The following is a 17,590-nucleotide window of genomic DNA, read 5'->3' as shown; positions in this document are numbered from 1 at the left end:
GCCAAATATGTGGCTGCTATGTGGCCCTTGGTGAGAGGGGGTCCATCCTCTTTAGTTATTGGGTGTCGAGAAGAACCTACACAAGCAAAGGCTTGGGAACTTGGGCCAAGGGTTATGGCAAGGGTATGGAAGGGGAATCAAACACCAGAAAGTTTTGTCTTGTGTTACAAAACCCAGCACTATAAGGAGCCCAGTTTGATGTTTGCCACGGGGCCCTGTTTTTATGTACGCCACTGAGTCTGTCGAATAGATTGGCAATAGATTACCTTCACATATAGCCGCCATCAAATACTGACAATACATTGGTAAGCGAGTAGCACCTTCTTTATTTGTCTTCTGCACTTAAAATGTGTATATATTCTCCAGTTGCCCCATGGACTATTGCTCCCTCCTTTTGTAAGGCAGCTGAGTTTTGTTCTCCATATTGTATATGACATTTAACCATCTGTACAAGACATTAGACAGAAATCTGTGCTGTAGATACTAATTATTGTAATAGGCAATAATGTTATCAAAGGGGTACGGAATCAGTCCATCGGTGAGAAAACTGAACAGCCATATAAACTTCCCATTAATATTGTTGTGAAGAAACAGATGAAATATTCAAGTCAGACTACAAATCTCAGGATCACAGCTCCTGCCATTAAGGAGCAAACTGCTGTCCCCGATGATTGAGGTGTGAAGCTCTGATGAACCTTTATCCTGGGGCAATGGAGATTTACCAGGCAGAAGCAGCAGGGGTGAGAGATGACGAGGCTGGCACAGCCCATGACATAGGGGAAATATGTAACAACACTGCAGGGTAGCTGCAATTCATCACATAAGGTGTTATAGAATTCGAGGTGTTTGCACAGAAAATTATCTGGGATTTCAGTAGTCAATGTTATTTAGTTGAACTTGGAAAACAGCAACAATTTAAGCTCGGAGACAAAATGCTAACCATATGCTAATTCATGGCAAGAAGAATTCTATAATACTGCTGCTTGAGTCAAAGCCTTGATTGTAGTTAGCACCTATAAGAGAATGGGATTTTCTGTTCACAAGTTTCCTAAAATACAAAAGACATACAGAATATAAATAGCATTTTTTTCAGCCTGCAGATAGTATTATAATTGGTGAGCTAGCATATTTCATTAGGATAGCTTTCTCATAAGTTTTATTATTTATATTGAAAATCATAAGGACTGTGAATCAGTAGGTGAGTTTTTCCTTTTTGTACCTATGATGTAAAATAGAACTGGAAGATATTTTAAAGGAATTGTCCACAATTGCAACCAGTTTTTTGCATCTAAAAATAAAAAAAACTAAAGCAACTTCACTAGTAATCTTGCGTAGTCTATCCTACTATTTTGTGTATTCAACTCCCATATGGACCTATGTGTTTCCATGGTTACAGACTACAAATACACCTGTGTTAAGTCTAATTCTGCAGTCATTTGTTACTCAAATCCATCTGACATCTGCTTCTTGCTAACATACAGAGAAAACCATAAATAGTCTTGAGAAGCATTTCCATTGTCTGGTTATTTTCCTCACTGTTAAATGCTCTATTAGGGCTTGTCCACACACAACGGAATTGTTGCAGACAATTTCTGCAGCAATTCCGTTAAAATTTGCAGACTTTCCGCTGCGGCAAAAACGCACCATTTCCTGTGGTTTTTACGGCAGAAAATGGTGCGTACTTTGCTGCGTTTTTCACAATGCAATGAGATGGTGACATCTCCAATGAAAAAAGGCAGCAATTCTAACCACATTCCGCAGGGGGAATTGACATGCTGCAGTCCGAAAATTACGCACCGCAGGTCATTTTCGGTTTGGGATTTTTACGCAGTGTGTGGATGAGATTTGTTAAATCTCATCCACTATACTGCTACTGTATTCTATGCACAGAAAAAGCGGAGTACATAGCCAGGTATATATAAAAGTATAACAAATTGTATTAATTACACATATCAGACAAACATTTTAAAAAGGTACATGAATGGAGAGACTCTATAGAATTGTAAGTACAAGTAAACAGATAATCCAGGTATATATGGCAATAAGTGTTTCACTATATTCCTTATATTGAGGATATATGAAATGGGAGGTATGTTATCCTATAAGCGAGTAATCCCTCATGTAAACACCCATGAGTAATGGACAAAATGGTCCGAGGGGCAGTTTTTCAAAAGGGCGAGTTTGAATGTCATAAATAGTTGTGGAGAACCTTACCCATGTCAGTAGTCCTGGAAGCCTGGATAGCTTGTATTAGAGCCCATCACGAGTTTCGCGATGTCTGCTTCCTCAGGGGATATGTGGCGTCTTGTTGCAGCCTTGGCTTTAAGTAGTGCAATGCATTGTGTTTTCTATTATTTTTTCAGCGTCTATGAAATCGTGACGCATGTCTACCGACGCAACCGAAAGCATGGATGTGCGCTTCAGCGCTGGAGGCCGGAAGTGGGGCATGCCACACTTCGGTTGCGTCGGTAGACATGCGCCACGATTTCATGGAAGCAGAAAAAATAATAGAAAACACATGGGCATTGCACTACTTAAAGCCGAGACTGCAACAAGACACCACATACCCCCTGAGGAAGCAGACATCGCGAAACGCGCGTTGGGGTTTAATACAAGATATCCAGGCTTCCAGGACTACTGACATGGGTAAGATTCTCCACAACTATTTATGACATTCAAGCTCTCCCTTTTGAAAAACTGCCCCTCGGACCATTTTGTCCATTACATGAGGGATTACTCGCTTATAGGATGACATACCTCCCATTTCATATATCCTCAATATAAGGAATATAGTGCAACACTAATTGCCATATATACCTGGATTATCTGTTTACTTGTACTTACAATTCTATAGAGTCTCTCTATTCAAGTACCTTTTTAAAATGTTTGTCTGATATGTGTAATTAATAAAATTTGTTATACTTTTATATATACCTGGCTTTGTACTCCGCTTTTTCTGTGCATATATATCTATTATGGAGTTGCCTTTTAAATACAAGAGGGAGGGTGTCCCATAGGGACATTACCTAGCCCGTTACTACTTTGCATTAGGAATTTATAGAATTATGCTACTGTATTCTGCTGCATTTTTTCAGACAGAAAAAATGCAGCAATTCCGCAATTTTGGACGAGCCCTTCCACAAATTATTGACATACATTTTAGGGGCAGAATGGGAAATACATATTTTTTTAGCAGGCTAAAGTAGTAGGAGTGATCTTCACTTTTAGCCTTTATGTTTGAAGAAACAAGTAATGAGGGAAAGGTTTGTCAAGTTTGTAACAAAAACAGAATGTACAGATAAAGACAAACAAAAAAAGAATGTATTTTGGTATAAGTTTTGTAAAGAAAAAAAAGCTCAGTCTCTAGTAATATCATTGCTTAATATTTATATTGCTAGGAGGGAATTAAACACTAGATTGTTATAATAATATGCTTACCAACTTCACCCCCAAAAAAGCATTTGATGGTTTTACCCTTCATTAATTTTTGACAGTATTACCCATCATACAATACTTTGAGCTATGTGTTCCAATATTTTTTGGTAAATATATCACTATGTGGCTTTTATGTAAAATAACACATCAATCTCCAAAGTGTAAATGAAACCATTGGGTTTAGAATTGTGAACATGGATCTCTGGTGTTGCCACTTGCATGATCCAATTATCAATGATCCCCACTCTGTAGGTTATACTGCCTCGTATTTGTTTAATAACCAGTCTAAAGAGAGTTCCAGTGTATGATAAGGTTATTAAACAATAAATGTATGTAAGTATAGCACAGCCGGTAATCACGTCACTGAAGGATTTAATGGGAGCTGTTACACATAATATGTATTAAGTATAGTCCTTCCATTAATCCTGTTTTTTATAGCTTATGTTCTTTCTGATTTCGGTTGCAGTGTCTGTTGGGTATGAATATGAATCATGTCTTGACCTGACACTTTGGGAGAAAAGAACAGCCGTTTTGCAAGGGTATGAGTTGGATGCTTCAAATATGGGTGGCTGGACATTACATAAGCATCATGTATTGGATGTCCAGAATGGTAAGTTATTTATTTCTTTCCTAAGATATTTAATCTCATACAAAGTGACTTTGGTGCCAGATTTTTTTTTAGGAAATTTGCATTTCTTTGTCCTGCACTAGTTGTTCCCAAACTATTTTAGTAAAAGGAAAGCTAAAAATGCTAAAGAACTCACTGAGGAACCCTTGTCTGTACAGAAGTTGGTGTATCTCAAAGTTTCAACACTGTGTACCCTGTGATGGCATCTAAAATTAAAGGGACACTCTGGCCAAAAAAAACTTTCCCATGTGAATCATTATGGTATTCCATGTGTCAGACTTTCTCCTTGCTGCTTCTATCTCTATATATTAGACTGGGATGATTGCTTAGCAGCAGTGTGAATCAGACTCGGTGACACGCTTTCTCTACTTGTATCTATGGAGATCTATGTGTCACCCATCACAGGCTTCACCACTTCTATGGAGATCTATGTGTCACCCATCACAGGCTTCACCACTTCTATGGAGATCTATGTGTCACCCATCCAAGGCTTCACCACTTCTATGGAGATCTATGTGTCACCCATCACAGGCTTCACCACTTCTATGGAGATCTATGTGTCACCCATCACAGGCTTCACCACTTCTATGGAGATCTATGTGTCACCCATCACAGGCTTCACCACTTCTATGGAGATCTATGTGTCACCCATCACATGCTTCACCACTTCTATGGAGATCTATGTGTCACCCATCACAGGCTTCACCACTTCTATGGAGATCTATGTGTCACCAATCACAGGCTTCAGCAGTCCCTGTACCACACTAGATTTGCACAGGGGGAGAGAAACTTCTATCATCTACCACTGATACTTAGACAGGTTCCTGTCACATAGGTATAATGTAGAAGAATATATTGCAGCCTCCCTGGCTGTATACTTATGGTTTCTCAGCTTATTTAGAAGAATACAGAGAGATTTATATTCAGTGTCCCCCAGCATGCAGAAATGGTCTTTAGCTGGTCATGTGATGCTGTGCTGAAGCATCATGGGAGTGATTTCAAAGCAAAGAGGAAGAGAAAGCTGGGGAAATCTAAGAATCAAGATAAAGGTTTTTTTAAAGCACAAACGAGGCAGCAGTTCAAGTGTAGAGTGTGGTATATAGTCATATGGGGAATGCAGACATAGAAAGTTGTGTTTCCACTGGAGGTCTTCTTTAACCCCTTCACGACATTCGATGTATGCTAGATCATAACCGGGTAGGGTAAGTATTGAGCGAGCTCACAGGTTCAGCCCGCCACATACAATGCGGGTGGCGGCTGTATGTCACGGCCAACACTTGAAAGTAACGAGTGGGATCGCGCTCATTTAACCCACTAAATGCCGCAGTCAATAGTGTCCGCAGCATTGAAATCTATAAAAAGAGGGGAGCCTATGGTTGCTATGTCAGCCTGGGGGCCTAAGGAAGACCCCAGGTCTGTCATCTTTGTGCTCCTCTTAAGCACTGCCTCCGGCAGGACTCAATGGATGCCTGTCAAAAATACAATATACTGCAATACATTAGTATTGCAGTATATAGTGCAATGATCCAACGATCCCTGGCTCAAGTCCCCTAGGAGGGACTAAAAAAAAAAAGTAAAAATCCGTTAAATAAAGTTTTTTTTCTGTACAAAAAAAAATATTGAAAGTTTTAAAAAAAAACTTTTCCCGTTTCCCCTCCTGAAACATTATAAAAAATAATTGGTATTGCCATGTCCGTATAAGTCTGAACTATTTCAATATATCATTATTTAACCCGCACGGTGTACCGTGAAAAAAAATAATAAAACGCCAGAATCTCTGTTTTTTGGTAACCTCATCTCCAGCAAAAAATGGAATAAAAAGTGATCAAAACCTCTCATGTACCCCAAAATGGTACCACTTAATCGACAGAAAAATTTGTTATTGCCGTAATCGTATTGACCCGCAAAATAAATTTAACATGTCGTTTTAATTGCACAGTGAATTCCGTAAAACCGAAGCGCAAAAAACAATAGAGGAATCACTTTTTTTTTTTCATTTTATACCACACAAATAATTTTTTCACGTTTCCTAGTACATTATATGATACAATAAATTGTGCCATGAAAAAACAACAGCTCATCCTGCAAAAATCAAGCCCTCATGGGACTATATCGACAGAAAAATAAAAAGTTAGCGCTTTTAGAATGTGGGGAGGAAATTTTTTGTATTGAAAATCTGATAAATGGCTGCGGGAGGAAGGGGTTAAATATGAGACTCAAAATAAGTATTAGTAAGTAGTGTAAGAAAGTCCTAAGATATAGTTGTTACTCACTTAGAATGTCTGATACATGGCATGTATACCCTGTGTGCAGGCAGATGATGGTATTGCTCATAAACCGCAACCTGCCCTGCTGATGAAGTGATGGGTTGTATAGGGCCTTCAAATCACTATGGTACCGTGAAGGATATGCACAGATGGAGCAACCAAGTGCCCTGTCTCTTTTAAAGAGCCCCTGTCACCATATTATAAGTGGCCTATCTTGTACATAATGTGATCGGTGCTGTAATGTAGATCACAGCAGTGTTTTTTATTTAGAAAAATGATCAATTTTCACCAAGTTATGACCTATTTTAGATTTATGCTAATGACTTTCTTAATGCCCAACTGGCTGTGTTTTTACTTTTTGACCAAGTGGGCGTTGTGGAGAGAAGTGTATGACGCTGACCAATCAGTGACCATTCAGCATCATACACTTCTCTCCATTCATGTACTCCGCACAACGTGAGCTGTCACTTGCACCCACAGTAACGTTACTGAAGTGTCTTGAGAGTAAATAGACATCGCTTCCAGCCAGGACACGATGTTTATTAAACACTCCCGACGCTTCGATAACGTTAATGTATGTCACTTACTCGAGATCACGCTTGCTGTCTTTTACAGATTAAGAACGTCATTAGCATAATGCTAAAATAGGTCATAACTTGGTGAAAATTGATCATTTTTCTAAATTAAAACCACTGCTGTTACCTACATTACAGCACCTATCACATTATGTAGGAGATAGGGCACTTATAATGTGGTGACAGAGCTTCTTTAACCCCTTAATGACCGCCGATACGTCTTTTTACGGCGGTCATTAGTGGGCTTTATTCTAGAGCGCCGCCAAACTACGTCGCTGCTGTAGAATAAAGTAAACAGAGCAGGGAGCCGTGAAATCTCCCTGCTCTCAGCTGCCAGAAGCAGCTGAGGGCTGGGGGCGTCCCTGCTCTGCCGGGTGAGATCGATATTAGTATCGATCTCACCTGTTTAACCCTTCAGATGCGGTGCACAATAGCGAGCACCGCATCTGAATGGTTTTGGAGAGAGGGAGGGAGCTCCCTCTCATCTCACTGACACCCGGCGATAAAATCGCCGAGTGTCTGTGTCTTCTATGGCAGCCGGGGGTCTAATAAAGACCCCCAGGTCTGCCTGCAGCGAATGCCTGCTAGATCATGCCGCAGGCATGACCTAGCAGATGCCTGTCCGTTTTAAACGGACAGGCAGTAATACACTGCAATACAAAAGTATTGCAGTGTATTATAATAGCGATCGGAGGATAGTGAAGTCCCCTAGTGGGACTAGTAAAAAAGTAAAAAAAGTTTAATAAAGTTAATAAAAAAAAAAAGTGAAAAAAAAAAATGAAAAACCCAGCTTTTCCCCTTACAAAATGCTTTACTATTAAAAAAACTACAATAAAGCAAAAAAGTTACACATATTTGGTATCGCCGCGTCCGTAACGACCCCGACTATAAAGCTGTTACATTATTTAACCCGCACTGTGAACGCCGTAAAAAATACAATAAAAAACAATGGAAAAATTGCTGTTTTCTGTTAATCCTGACTTAAAAAAAATGTGATAGAAAGTGATCAAAAAGTCGCATCTACTCTCAAATGGTACCAATAAAAACTGCAAGTCGTCCCGCAAAAAACAAGACCTTCTACAGCTATGCCGACGCAAAAATAAAAAAGTTACAGCTCTTCGAATGTGACAATGGAAAAATCTAAAAAATGGCTTGGACATTAGGGCCCAGAATGCAAGCAGGGGGAAGGGGTTAAGTTACATAAAGCACACAGCTTGCCTGGCTACATGCTATGCAGGTGGTGCTATTTCCTGCTCCAAAGACTATATGTATAGCTCCGCTCAGAATATCAGTTTAGAAATAACAAATAAGCATGGTGAAATGAACTATTGGCGATAACGGCCAGACTGGTTTGGCACAGCAAGAATGATTATGTATTTACCTACATATAGATACATTTCAAAGTGTTCAGTTAATTTATTAAACTATAGCTTGCAACAAAGAAAAATCATACAAATCTATGACTTGATATATTATTTCAGTACTACACTTATCATGTGTTTTGTCTGTTAAAGGGAACCTGTCATCACGTATACAGCCCCTAAACTGCCATCATAGCGTTGTAATGGATGGAAATAGGTTTCTAAAGATGTCATTCTCTAAAAGGTCCTTTGCAGCATAAGGAAAAAAATAAAATTATAAAGTAGTAGACGCTACATGTGAAGAGTCATGAGGGTGGTCTAGGTATCCTTAGGAATTATGTAGTCCTAGCTTGATTAAAGGGGTTGTCCAGGCTGGGGGTTGTTTTTTATACAGACGACCTATCCACAGGATAGGTCATCAGTATATTATCGGTGGGGGTCCGACACCCAGCCCTCGCACCGATCAGCTGTTCTGGATGAGATAGGTCAACAGTATAAAAAACAGCTGTACTGGCCTCGGCTTCATCTGCGCACTGCACATGTGCCGGATGCCGCTGGAGCTGGCTTGTAATGAGCTATCCTGGCTTCTTGGCAATCAATCAAGCTAAGACTACATGACTCTAGAGGAGACTAGGACTGCCCCCATGACTCTTCACAGTAGTGCGCGCTACTTTATGACTTTATTTTTTTCCTTTATACTGCAAGAAACATTTCAGAGAGTGACATCTTTCGCATTAGGTTCCAATTAAGGTCTAGACTGTGGTTAATGAATGCTCTTGTCACGTTCATGACACTATTACATTCTCAATTTCCTTAAACATATGATATTTATTCAATGTATATGATAACGATTTTCCAACTGTTCTGGAGTCTTTTTTTTTTTTTTAAAGGTACATTTTATTAAAAACATGATAATAATGAAATAGGTACTACAAAAAAAAAAGTCACAGTAGATACATAAGAGTAATAGTATATGTACCTATATATACACACACAGCATTTTAGGTATATAATATAGACATGTAACAAGTAGCTTTCCATTGGTTTGCATAAAAACAAGATGTTTAGTTAGATGCAATGCTTAAAAGGCGGTCAGTGGAGGAGTAGGTAAATAAACAGGAGACACTCCGTAAGTGCTAATGCTATTAGGAAGTATGAGGATTAGCTATCCAGGGTTGCCAAATTTTCATAAACTTATCCGGGCATCCACGAGCTTGATAAGTGAGCTTAAAGAGCGGTAGATGGGAATTAATTAATGCAATCCATGCTTCTAATGTAGGGGCTTTAGGATGCTTCCGTTCAGAAGGATAATCTTTTTTGCATAGAACAACAAAACGTCATAAGGCATCTGGCAGCTATAGCATTGATAAGATCTTTTACCAGAAGAATTAAGCAGACTTTGGGATCTAATATACAGGCAAGTCCAATGTTTGACTCCATAAATTCCAGCACATCAGACCAAAAGTCAAAAATAAGCGGACACTCCCAAAACATGTGGAGGAAGGAACCCTCCTCCCTCTGACAATGCGGGCACAAAGGGGAAGAGAGCTTCCCTATTCCAAATAATTTAGATAGAGTGTAGTAAATTTGGTGGAAAAAATTGATTTGAATGAGCCAATCTCTAGCCGATATAAGGGCCCAATCAAGGCACTCAGCATTTTCTCATGATCATCAGCAGATATAGAGGGAAGGGTCTGAGACCATCTGTCTGAGGCTCTAACAAGTTTATTAGAAGAGACCCATAATAATAATTGTTTGTAAAGTGTAGACATTGGTTTGGTTAATGTCTGCTGTGTTACCCAGTCCTCCACTGGGGATGTGCACAACAGTAGATCATAATTTACATAAAATGCCAAAGGCAAATATAGCCCGTTTTTTCCCCAACTAACTGTAGAACATAGCCTGCAAATTGCAACCAGAGGATTTGTCTAAGCTGAAAGTATTGGAATTTTAAGTGAGGTGGGACCTGATGCTTAGTCCTGAGTTGTGTGAAAGTGACAATTTTATTCTCTATCACGCACATCCTGCAAAGTCAGTATGCCCAGTTCCGCCAATAAATTAGGATTGGAGAGTTTCCATATGTGTGTCCGACTTGGGTTATACAAAGAGGCGTCCTGGGTGAGCAGGACACCTCTTCGGATCGAAAAAGTAGGAGAGACCTTTGCCAAACCCTGAAGATTGTCTACATCGGGATTGTGAGCAGGTGACCTGGTGGGGGGGGGGGCCTGTCGGTATAAGGAATTGACTAAGGACTTATAGGATCCCACTAGGGTTGTAGATGGGTTAAGATGTCTATGAGTAAACCACCACCAGACATACACTAGTACAAATATAAGTTCAGTAAAGCCAGACCTCCCCGCTCTGTAGGCAGCTGGAGGGTACCAAGGGCTATTTGGGGGACTCCACCTGCCCAAATAAGTGATCTAAGATCCTTGTCTACTTTCGAGTAAATGTGAGAGGTAACCAAACAGGGGAATTATGAAAGAGGTATAAGAATCTAGGGAGGGATTTCATTTTAAACAGGTTGACATGACCTGTTACCGAGAGCGGCAGGTTTCTCCATTTATCAAAATCCACCTTAAGCCGCTGTACTAGTAGAGATGTGTTGTCGGGTATAAAGGTGAATGTCAGGACTAATTATTATACCAAGAAACGTAATTTATCCGCCCTTTGTAGACGGGAGGTAGAGTGGCCCCCCTAGCTCCCGCATCCACCTCCATTATCAATGATTTGGACCAGTTAACCCGCAGACCAGAGAATAATGTAAATTTGTCAAATAACGTTAGCAAGGATTGCAGAGATGAACTGGGCCATTAAGGGAAACAAGGATATCATCAGTGTACAATGAAACCCTTGCCTCCCTTCCCCCCAAAGCATATCCAGCTATATCCGGGGAGTTCCTAATGGCCAAAGCAAGGGGTTCAATCGCTAATGCAAATAGAGAAGGTGACAAAGGGTAAGGGAAAATGAGGGGGAGCTATGACAGTTAGATTTGACACTTGCTATGGGCTGTGAATATAGATAAATTTGGATAAATCTTTCTACAAATCCAAATCTTCGTAATACTGACCATAAATATAACCATTCTACTGAATAGAATGCCTTCTCCAAGTCTAGGGAGACCACAATCTAGGAGCCAAGGGGGTTAGAGGTAGATGAGAGATTAGTGAACAACCTCCATAAATTGATATCAGTGGCTTTACCGTGCATAAATCCAGATTGGTCTGGATAAACAACGTGATATATCACATTCTGCAAGCGCATTGCTAGGATTTTGACATTGCAGTTGAGAAGGGTCTATAAAATCCACAGTCCTTGGATCTTTACGTGGCTTGTGGATCAACACTATAAGGGCTTCTCACATAGAGGGAGGGAGGGCTGTCTCCCGTCTCAAAGGCTGGAAGAGGATAAGGGGTTGCGGAGCAATCAATTCCACATGTAATTTATACCATTCAATGGGGAGCCCATCCAGACCCGGGGTTTTCCTATTCGGGAAAGAGTTAATGGCTGCCATGACCCCTTCTATAGTTAGGTCAGCCTCTAAAACGTTACTATCTTCCTCATCCAGAACAGGAAATTCTATGGTATTAAGGTATTCCTCTAGACTAGATATAGAATAAGTCACCTTGAAGTCGTATAGATCTGAGTAGAATTGGGCAAATATCTGATTAATGGCCAGAAGGTTTTTTACCAGTATACCTTCTGGGGATATGACCTCCACGATAGGATTCGTTATTGGAAGGAGTAGGAGAGGTGCAGGGCCGAGACCTGTCCCCAGCATCATTACTTCATGTAGGAGTTGGACAGAAGCTGGAGGAGGATTATAAATATTTATAACAATGAATGGGGTAAAGTATAGCTGGCAAAATAAAATAATGAATCTACCCCTAGGTCAGTTTTCACAGAGGTAATCACACATTGCAGAGATTTGTATTTGAATTGTGACCAGTAAGGAGACCACACAGGAATAGTTGGAAAAGGAGGCATGATATCCATATTTAATCCAGGGTTTATGCATAGCCTTCAATTTAGAGCCCAACAAGTGGGTTTCCTGGAGGAGTATTAGATGTGTGCTATAGGTGGCGACATAATTGAAGACCAAAGATCTCTTGAACTTACCATTGAGGCCAATAACATTCCAAGAGATAATTTTAAGATACTATAATGTCTCCATTACTATATAAAAAATAGGACATAATGAGTTTGCAACTTGAGCAAGTAGGAAGGTATAATTCCCATGAAGGACTCTAAATTTCAGCTGACTGGAAAGTCAAATCACCGATCCACACATAGTTATACATTACAATCACATGGTTAAAGAGACATGGAAAGCCGTAACACACAAAACCCAACCCACCCTCCAAACATGAGACAGGCTTGATTCCCAAATGCAGTAATGCTCCTGCTTAAGGTAAAGGAAAAACTGGGGTTAGAAAATACGGTTTAAACGGTTAGATGAAAGTGGGCGCAATCCCCTTCCCTGAGATGAATCATAAATTCAACAAATATAAGAAATAAGCATAATAGAACACAGAATGTAAGATACGTTTTAGGGGAGAAGAAGACCCTAGGAGACAGTTTAGCTCCTCTGTACTTTGTTAGACAAGAGAGAAAAGTTAATCCTCTACCTACCCAGCAATAAGTAGTGGAGGCATAAGGATTTTCTGGAGAGAGCTTCTTTGGTGTGGAGTAAAAGCCATATCCACAGTGGGCTTAAGCATAGGGAGATTCACTTAGTCAGGAATTAACGATTTATATCCCACAATGTTCCATCCAGGCAAAGACATCTTCTGGTTTATCCAAAAATATAGTAGAGCCATTGTGCACTAGCCTGAGCCTCGCAGGGTGGGCCGTGGAGTAATAAGCTGCCTCTGTATTTGCACCTCCAGAGAGTAATCAGGGAAAATTCTTACATCTTGGTTATCGTGTTTCAGAGGACCTTGTTTCCTGGCGAGCTCCGGCAGCTTGTCTCTATCCTTGAAGTTTAGAAACTTGGCAATGAATGTACATGGAGGTGCCCCAGGTGGGTGAGCTCTGTTCGGGATACAGCGTGCTTATTCCATGCAAAACATGGGAGAAAAAGCAGCCTGTCCGAAGGACAATTTAAGCCATGACTCCAAGAAGGCAGCAGGATCCAGCTTTTCAACCCCCTCCGGCAGCCTAACAAAACGGATATTAGATCGCCTTAAACAATTTTCCATGTCATCCATTTTGGCCTTCCAATTAGTTTGCTAGGATTCTAGAGTATCAACTCGAGACCTAAGAGGGGCTACTGCATCCTCTAGGTCGGATATTCGCCGTTCAGACTCAGTAGCCCATTTACGTAAGGTGTGGACGTCCACTCTAAGGAGGCCAAAGTTCGTCTGGAGAGCGTCTATCTTTTCTCTGTTAATACTGTATGGGATTCTGTGATGGCTTTTAGATCATCTAACATAGACTGCTCAGTGGGATAATCAGTTGGGGTGGAAGGAGAGGCAACTGCCTCTGAAGGTTGTGATGTACGTGGCCCAGGCGCTGCCCCTATCGATTTCTCCATCTTGTCAGTAATTTGGACTGCTGGGAGGGCACCATTACTATTAGATCTCATTCCATATACAGATGTAGCCGTCTTTACCTTGACTTTTAATGCATTAAATAAACAATGGCTAGATCTCTTATCTTGACTTTTTCAATGACTTTTCAATGGCTTTTGTTGTGTGATATCACGCTGCAGCAAGTTATCAGAGTCAAGTTAAAGATGGCTACATCTGTATATGCGTATAAACAAATGGCGTAAACAGGCTAGTGCACCAGAAGTATGCTTCACAGTAGTAATTGCATAGGAAAGGGGGAGGGGGAGTCCTCCAGATGCTACATCACAGTCACATATTTAGGAGTAATATGATGTGTGGGGGTCCCAAGCAACGTAGGTAGGGAATTGATTAAGCCAAATAACAAGGCTACTCACCATACCCCAGGGAAGCCGATGGAGTCCTAAATAGAGCCTGTATATGCAGGTCCTGTTCTGGACTCTTTAGTGAATGTATAGTCCTACATCAAGATGAAGGCCATATTGGGCTATGATTTACTTCTGGTGTTTCTAAGGCTAAAAACATGTTCAAATAGATGATAATAATAACAAACATTCAGTATTTTGGGATGGAGCTTCCGTAACCAGGAGTACATAGTTTTGTCAGTAATTGAAGGCTGTGGAATTGGTATATAGATATTGTTATGCAGTCAGTAATGTGTCATCATATTACTGCCTACAAACCTTCCAGAATAACCATGCTGAAAAAAAATCATTGTTACAATAACAACGAAAAAACATATTCTGCAACCTAATTTACACTTTGTAAATATGACGGAAGAGATGTAATAATAAGAAAACACAATGTCCACTATTATAAAGCAATCAAACATCTCTCTATCAATGCCATAAATGGACTTTTATTACATTTCTAGTGTATGTATAACACAAAGATTTCTATAGAAACATAGGTAAGACAATATTTCTGGTCTACGCTTTAATAAAACCTGCTCTTGTATTCATAAATGAGTTTGATATTTATTAGGAAAAAGAGCTTTGTAATAGAGCGTGGGTTATGTTGTATCTGCATTGAAAAATAATGACCACCAATAAAAGGGCATTTACAGTGCAATGCTGTATTGTCAAATGGGCATTTTACAAACATGTAATAGTTCTGAAAATTGAAAACGGTCAGATAAATTACTTGTTTTTTTTATCAGTTTACTAAAATGTATCAGCAATTGATCTTTCTTCTAATATGGTAGTCCATACAGGAAGGAAATTTAAAGTAGAAATGCTCCAATTCTATGGTTTGCTTTTACAAACCTAAATTTAATACATTAAACAAAATTATTTTCATAAAGCCAGGTAGGGTGGTGGAATTTGTTCACACATGCTCGTCCATATGGAAGGTATACGTCTATGGACAAGCCTATAGAAACAAAACCTGCTACACCCCATCTCGCCACTTGAGATGCAGCCCAGAAAATCATTGCCTATTGGGGGACTGAATTTTAGCAGTGAGTTCACTATAAAGTTTGAGCTTGTCTTAAAGATATATAGTAAGCATGCAAAAGGATAAAATGGATACTGGAAAGCTTAAGAAATAATAGAATATTCCTGTCAGTGGAACAGTATTCCTGCAACACAGTCCAACCATCTGAAAATTTGTTGTAGAGAAGTATTAGTACTATTAATTGGGACTTTTTTTGTCAAAGACGCAAAATATTTCATTCCCACCTATTGTGTCCGTGAAGCCGAGCCCAATAAAAGTAGTTCATCTTGACAGAGACTCATTATAGTAAGGACTCATGTACATGACCACATACCGAATCCTTCTTGTACAGCTATACAATATAATTCCCAAAGACTGCTTAGTATATACTGTACCTCCATCTGCCTCCCATTTCATTTGAGGCACAAGGAGTTGTTTTTCTTTTTTGCATGGATGCCGTTTGAGAAAAATGTGACATGTTCCATCGCATGTTGAATTACAGATGTATTCTAAATGTAGCACCTCACAGAGGCACCATATGGCGGCACACCGTGTGTTTACCGCTCTGTAATAGAGATCTGTAGGGACTCTGTACTACTGTAAAGGTTCCATCCATGCACACAACTTTGCGGAAATCATCAAAAGTGGAAAAAAAATTGAATTTGCTTAAAAAAAACGAGTTCTATCAAACCAAATGTATTTACTTTTGAGCAAGAGCAATGGGAGATAGCATTTCTTAAAAGCTGCAATAACATATAATGGACCTGAGTGGAATGAGGAATCTGTTGGTGCTTGCAGCAATAATGGAGATGCATATGAATAGTAAAATATCAGCCTGCCTTATGCCACAAGGTGAACCAATCTCCCAGCTTTAAATTATATCGAGCATCGCTCCCTGACAACCGGTGACTTTTCAAAGTGACGCGTGTCTAATTGAATAAATGAAGTGGTTACTTGTAATGACAAGGTGGATGAGCCTGTGAAATGTGTTTCAGGGAGGAGTGCAGATACTGACAGGTGTTTGTACCGGCACCCTGATACACGGTCATAAATATTCCTATGCTCTTCTCCCGTTCCGCGTTACTAGAGGGGAAAGCTGAAGGACCTATTTCTCAAGCTAATGACAGGATAAATCATACGCAGTAGTGCAGATAGCCGGCATGGAGGACCTCTCTGATGAAAATTATACAACGCCTCGTTTCCAGGGTGAAAAAATGTCGCCTGGTGATTGTTGCAAAAGATGTAATCATGCAAGAGACACAGGGGATTTTCGATCAATTTCTAATCAGGACAGCATTGTATTAGAATATTGTTTATGAGATATTATCTTCCATTTACATATGTCTCGCTATTCTGCATTCTGAGTTTGGCCACTCGTTTCTAGATGTCGTTCATAATGGCAGTTTCAAGCATTTACAACAAAGAAACGGTTCTATTTATTCAGAGGGTTTAAAAGAGCTTTGAAGAACATTGCTCTCAAGTTTCCTTTGTGTTTTTTTCCATTTCTTTCTTTTTTTTTTTACATGGCTGATCGTTTTAACAGCATACTAGAAAAAAAAATAAGAAAAGTGTAACCATTAGCCCATAGCTCTGCCTTTGAAACTTGCATCCACAATCAATAAAACATGTTTAGGTACAAAGTGCAAACTGACATGCGGTTTACATGGATTATAACAAATAGAGATTTATTGTGACACATGCATATGGAAAATAATAGCTGACCATTTTATAACCAGGGCCAAAATGTGCTCATTGATCTGCGCTCAATGAAGGACAATGGTAATGGATAACCATGTCTATGTTTTATCACTGTCTTAAGTAAGAAAAATTCACTGTCAGGCATATGCCTTGTTTGTTAATTTCCATAAGGCCTATTACATTCTTGCAGAATCAGCAATTCATATGTAAAATGACTGTGATCTTTCATCACTATTAGCTATTTATAGAGCTGCATGCCTTTATTGGTATTCCATTAGCTTGATCGTATTTACTTGCTTATTGCATATTAATATAGGTGTAACCTCTAATATGCTTACAGGATACATGAAAATAATAGAAAAAAAAAAGACATAAAAAACTAGTGTAAATGAGAGTTTTATAAATAACAGGTCCAATGTACTGATCTAATTTCTTAATACACACTATATTAAAAATGTGGTCTCCAAGTACTGATATTGGGATGGATGGGGTAGGACCAATATCTGTTCCCACAGGTCTTACTGACATTCTATACATTGAGGCATCTTGTCACCAGGACATTAGTGTTCAAAGTAAACTTCCAAGAGAAAAACTCAGTATTGCCATACACTATCTAGTAAAC

The 17,590-nt window shown here is 39.6% G+C and overlaps 1 protein-coding gene across 18 annotated transcripts in view; it reads left to right on the top strand.

Moving 5' to 3' along the window:
* The window catches only part of TENM3 (teneurin transmembrane protein 3), a 1,030,160-nt gene that overhangs the window by 930,661 nt on the left and 81,909 nt on the right, over positions 1 to 17,590 (top strand). For all 18 annotated transcript variants that reach the window (XM_075860221.1, XM_075860218.1, XM_075860216.1 and 15 more), the window contains one exon: positions 3,902 to 4,045. In XM_075860221.1, coding sequence (XP_075716336.1) covers positions 3,902 to 4,045 — 144 coding nt within the window. The remainder of the gene's footprint in view (positions 1 to 3,901; positions 4,046 to 17,590) is intronic.

The sequence above is a fragment of the Rhinoderma darwinii genome, chromosome 1 (genome assembly GCF_050947455.1).
Source record: "Rhinoderma darwinii isolate aRhiDar2 chromosome 1, aRhiDar2.hap1, whole genome shotgun sequence".
NCBI classification, from domain to species: Eukaryota; Metazoa; Chordata; class Amphibia; order Anura; family Rhinodermatidae; genus Rhinoderma; species Rhinoderma darwinii.
This window is presented reverse-complemented; position numbering and strand designations above follow the sequence as displayed.